The sequence below is a fragment of the Olea europaea genome, unplaced genomic scaffold, assembly GCF_002742605.1.
Source record: "Olea europaea var. sylvestris unplaced genomic scaffold, O_europaea_v1 scaffold2375, whole genome shotgun sequence".
In the NCBI taxonomy this organism is placed as follows: domain Eukaryota; kingdom Viridiplantae; phylum Streptophyta; class Magnoliopsida; order Lamiales; family Oleaceae; genus Olea; species Olea europaea.
In genome coordinates this window covers 111,833-117,198 of record NW_019241891.1, presented here as the reverse complement: position 1 = coordinate 117,198, position 5,366 = coordinate 111,833, and the positions used below count along the sequence as shown (strand labels likewise).

The following is a 5,366-nucleotide window of genomic DNA, read 5'->3' as shown; positions in this document are numbered from 1 at the left end:
CTGTGGAGTCTAGACAATTGATTCGTTTTGTTTAATATAGAAAGCGATATGAACTAGAGAAGATAATACAAACTCTGTATATGTATACATGCTCTAATTGTTAATTTGAAAATCAAATCTCTTTCTCAACTTGAAATGGACACAGCAAATGGATAGATTAATTTTATTCAATTGTAAATATATATGGAGTGCAAAAAATAAATTACATATTAATCATTTTTATTTCCACTCATATAACTTGGAAGTACTTCTTTTAAAACCATGAAAATAGAAGCCATCACTCCTAGCCAGCCAAAAGCAAACACCACCGAAACACAAGTCATTTCCAAATTTTGAAGTAAAAACATCAAAACTTTGCTTCTTTGAACCCCAACCAAAAGTGCAGAAAAACAATGTATGTCCAAGCCAATGATCACAAAAATGCCACTGAAATTCTTGGTTATTAGCAAGAGTATGATGCCCAAGATCATTATCTTTAGATGCACAATGCAACGTCAGTTTAGATCCCGGTGGCAATTGATTAATGACATGCACATCATATTTAGCAGTCCAACAAAAGGAAGTTACTGTGTCAGGAAGGCTGCAGGCATATAGAATAAGAAATAAAAAGAGACTTTTCATCTTGTTACAATTTTTAGCCTACTGTAAAATGATTTTAGAAGGTTATTTATAATGCATTATTCTGTGATTTTGGTAATATTTTAATCACATCGAGTCCACCTACATTACAGAGAGTAATGCATCATGGGATGGAACCAGAATACTCATAAAGGGGTCCACAGAATAATGCATTACAGGATGAAACCAGAATTGTAGAATAATGCATTACAAGATGGAATCAAAATAATGATATGGGGGTCTACAGAATAATGGATTACAGGATGGAATTAGAATACTCGTATGGAGGCCCACAAAATAATGCATTACAGGATGGAACCAGAATATTCATATGGGGGTGGATCCCATGTGATTAAAATATTACCCAAAAAAATCCACCCACCCCCATTATGTGTGTTTTGAAAAAATCCCTGTGAATAAACTTTTGTACGCCAAGTCTTTCTCATTTATAATAGCAATCCTTTAAGCACATCCTTCGTGGACAAACTTCAATGCAGAATTAGAAGAATATTATTGCAGTTGGAAACGAATCCGCAAAATTAGAAATTATGAGACACCTACGGAATTGCTGATTACTTGGTGTCAAAATCCGGTCTTTCCCGCCGTCAATTCTTCAGTTACTTATTTCATGGTGCAAAAATTATGCTGATTTCCTCCTTTCATTCAATTTTTCAGTTCATGTTGATCCTTAATTCTTATTCTATGCCATTTTAATTCATGTTTACCTTAGTTACGTTAATGGGTCATACCATTCCTTATCTGTGAGCGTGGTGCATTTTTATATAAAATAGCTTCGACTCTTCTCAAAATATTTCTCCTATATTCATTTGATTCTCGGTAATTATGTTGTAAATCAACCAATTTTATAGTCGATCTCTCTTCTTCATTGCTTTGTTTCCATCGACTAATAAACAAATACAAATTACAATAAAATAAATAAATTAACTCGGTTTTTGTTATTTACTTTGTTTACACATCATGTGACAAAAAAATCTTAAAAAATCTTAGTGCAGTACAATTTTGAAGAATAATGGAAATAATAAGCAAAACATGGCATAGAATATATTGAGGGTTATGCTTGGGGTACATTGTGACATCCATCATGGTGTTCAAAATGGACACACGTCACCTCGGCCTGCCACGTCGGGGCCCACCAGCACCTTGGCCAATACCAAGGTGCCGGGTGTCCATTTTGGACACCATGTTGGACACCTCGGTGTACCTTGAACATTTTCCATATATTAATACATTAATATACTCGACATATTCCATATAACATTGTATTTTTAGGTAATCATGACAATTACGTTTGGAGGACAAGAAAACTAGTCAATCTGTATTATCAGTTAAATGTTCTCATAGGCACATAAAGAACTTAAGCTAAATTATGAAATAAAATGGGGATTTAGAATGATAGAATGTCAACAACTCGAATAAAAAAAATGCAAAGGGATGAAAACCTATCAAATTTATCTTTCAAATCGGAAGGTTTTCAAGTGCGAAATAATTATGAAATTCCTTGCATATTTGGCACAATGTGAATTGCAGTCAACTTTATTTTGCAATTTTCGAATGATTATTGTGATTTATTATATGTTGCTTATACTTTCAATCTGAATTCAAAAATGAAAAAAAATTAAATTAAATTAAATGAGTGTTCAAGATTTTTATGATATCTTCAACCTTGAAGTATAGATAATCATCTGTGCTCTAACAATTAAATTATAGTTGAAATCGCTATAACAAAATTGCAAGAAAAATCTCAACTTAGAATATTATGATGAGATTCGATCTAGGTTCATTTTATGAATGCCTAATTAATGTGCATCTCATTTTCATTCCTTGAAACTCAATGAACCATTTGGTGTTCGTTAAGGAGCTCAGTGTCTTTGTATCGTCATAAGTTTACACTTCATTAAGCAAAAGAAAAACTGCAACAAAAGCTCTAAATTTTTGAAACATTAACAGATTCTTTCCAAACTTTAAATTTGCTGTAGCTGTCACCCCTAACTTTTTCAGACGTCGCATGTGAGACCTTTTTAGACGGTTTTCCATATAAAATATAGTCAGTTGACCACCAAAATAAAAATCTGACCATTTTTTACTAAAATAAGGAGGGTAAAATGGTAATTTGATATATTATCATATAAAAGTATTAAAATAATTAAACAAAAAAAAAAAGAAAAAAGAAAAATCTAAAACCTCCTTCCCCACCTCCACAACAAACTATCCCTCACTGTAAATCATCGGCGGTCGAAAATCGCCGACTATACTACCACCTCTTCGAACCGTCAATCTTTAGCCTACCAGAACCCACTCTTCCTTCACCTACGCTAGCTCCACTATCCATACATATTTTTCACCACCCACTCAATTACTGCCTTCTTCTTTGTCGCCTTCTCAATCACTAACTTTGCCAATTTGGTATTCTACTCCACCTCCAAGTCCAGGGCCAATAGATCCATGCATACCACCCACTCTACTTGCATCTTCGATGTGGCTATGGGTGTTGAAGCCAGTGTTTTGTGGGTATTGAATTTTCTAAGATTGAGAATTGCAACATTGTTAATTCTTTATCTTCTTACTCATTTTCTTCTACTCCATTTTCTGCCCTGGATTACTTGAGGATTGGAATTGCTTCAAGAGGTTCTATCCCAACTCTAGCCTGGAAAGAAACACAATTTTCACATCTAGGTATCCATTTCAAGAATCCAAGCTAGCCATTGATTTTTTCTTTGACAGGATTGGAAATAAGAGGCATGACGGAGACAGCAAAAATGGTGTAAACCATGAAAGAGAGATAGTGTGTGGGTGGTGATGGATGGTAGATGGTAGGCGGTAGGCAAAAAGGTTTCTGGTTCGAGGGGTGGGGGCTAGAGTAGGAGTGGAGTGTTTGGGGAAGAAGATTCAATTTTTTTGTTATATTTAATTATTTTATATGCATTTAATTATTTAGATGCATTTATTGACAAAAAAAATAAACAATATCTCAAGCATCAGTTTTAAATGCCTCAACATGAACTGATGTTCTACGAAGACAATTTGTTAGCATTATATTTGATATATCTATGGCACACTTGAAATGTGATGGTGTTCGATTCTGAGACTAAAAATTTTCAAACGAAAATAAAGCAATTAGCAAAGAGGGTCTCATTAAAGAGGTACGTACTCTTGATGAATATTTAAACATAACAAATTGTAAGACCTCATAAAATGTTCAGGTATCTAAAATAATGAAATTTGAGATATATCAATAAGTTATATCATTATAGAAAAGGAAATAAAATCAAAAAGAAAAAATGTAGACAACAATTTTGCACATTATGTACTACATCACATAGCAAGGAATCAAAATAAAGTGCGTTGTAATACATCGATTGAAGTAATTATTGATCAAATAAAATGGATGCATGTGGTATAATCGCTTTAACGAATATTTGTTAAAAGAAGACTATAAAAATTATGATGACTGTCCATGTGTCTTCATAAAGAAACAAATATTGGATTTGTAATTGTGGCAGTTTATGTTGATAATTTATATTCAATTGAAACTCCTGAATAGCTCAATAAAACTGCTAATTATTTGAAATGAAAGATTTGAGAAAATTAAATTTTGTCTTACGTTGCAGATTGAACACTTCCCAGAAGGATTATTTATTCATCAATTTACATTTACAGAAAAGGTTTAAAACATTTTTACGTGGATAATGCACACCAATTGTCATCACTTATGTTCGATCACTTAATGTAAAAAAGGCTCGTGATCCTTACGTACCATATCTTAGTGCAATTGAAACATTAACTTGTCTTGCAAACTAAACTCGATCCGGCATAATTTTTTCTGTAAATCTCTTTGCAAGATATAGCTCTACACCAACTCAAAGACATTGAAATGATGTTAAACATATTTTTCGTTACCTAAATGGCATTGTTGATTTCGGATTATTATATTCTCAAAAGTCGAAAACCGCTTTAGCGAGATATGAAGATGCACATTATCTCTCTGGCTCACATAAAGCTAAATAAATAGCATATGTATTTACATGTGGAGGGATAGCTATATCATGAATATCTATGAAGCAATTCTTGACGACAACATCTTCAAATTATTATGAAATTATTGCAATCCATGAAGTCGAAAATATGTATGGTTGAGGAATATGACATATTATATCCAAGCATCATGCGGGTTAATTTCAACAAAAGATAGTCCAACAATTTTGTATAAAGATAATGCAACTTACATTGCACAACTTAAATGAGACAATATCAAATGTGACGTTACGAAATATATTTCTCTAAAATTCTTTCATACACATAAGCTTCAAAAGAATGGTGACATCGATGTCCTACAAATTCGCTCGAGTGATAATATGACCGATTTATTCACAAAAACATTGCTGATATCTACATTCAAGAAATTGGTTCATGAGATTGGAATACGTAAACTCAAAGATTTTCAGCGGTCAACATCAAGGGAAGTATCTATACTTTTTTTTCTTCGCTTAAGTTTTATCTAGGGATGTAAACGAGCCGGGCCGAGCCGGCTTGCGAGCCTAAAGTTTCGGCTCGGGCTCGGCCCGGTTGAAGTGACCGAGCTTTTTTGCAGGCTCGAGCCGAGCCGAGCAAAAGCTCGGCCAAAAAAAATAGGCTCGGCCTGAGCTTTTGCTCGGGCTTTTTACGGGCCGAGCCGGGCAGGCTCGTTTTCTCCACCTTTTTTTTTTTTTTTTTTTTTTATAAAATTTTGG

At 33.6% G+C, this 5,366-nt stretch overlaps 1 protein-coding gene across 1 annotated transcript; it reads right to left on the bottom strand.

Annotated features, from left to right (window-relative positions):
• Positions 1 to 219: 219 nt before the first annotated feature.
• LOC111381789 (S-protein homolog 29-like) lies at positions 220 to 792 on the bottom strand. The gene is made up of 2 exons (XM_023005616.1): positions 725 to 792; positions 220 to 580 (listed from the first exon to the last, which is right to left on the bottom strand). Exons 1-2 carry the CDS (start codon positions 790 to 792, stop codon positions 220 to 222), a joined length of 429 nt encoding a protein of 142 aa, XP_022861384.1.
• Positions 793 to 5,366: the final 4,574 nt, after the last annotated feature.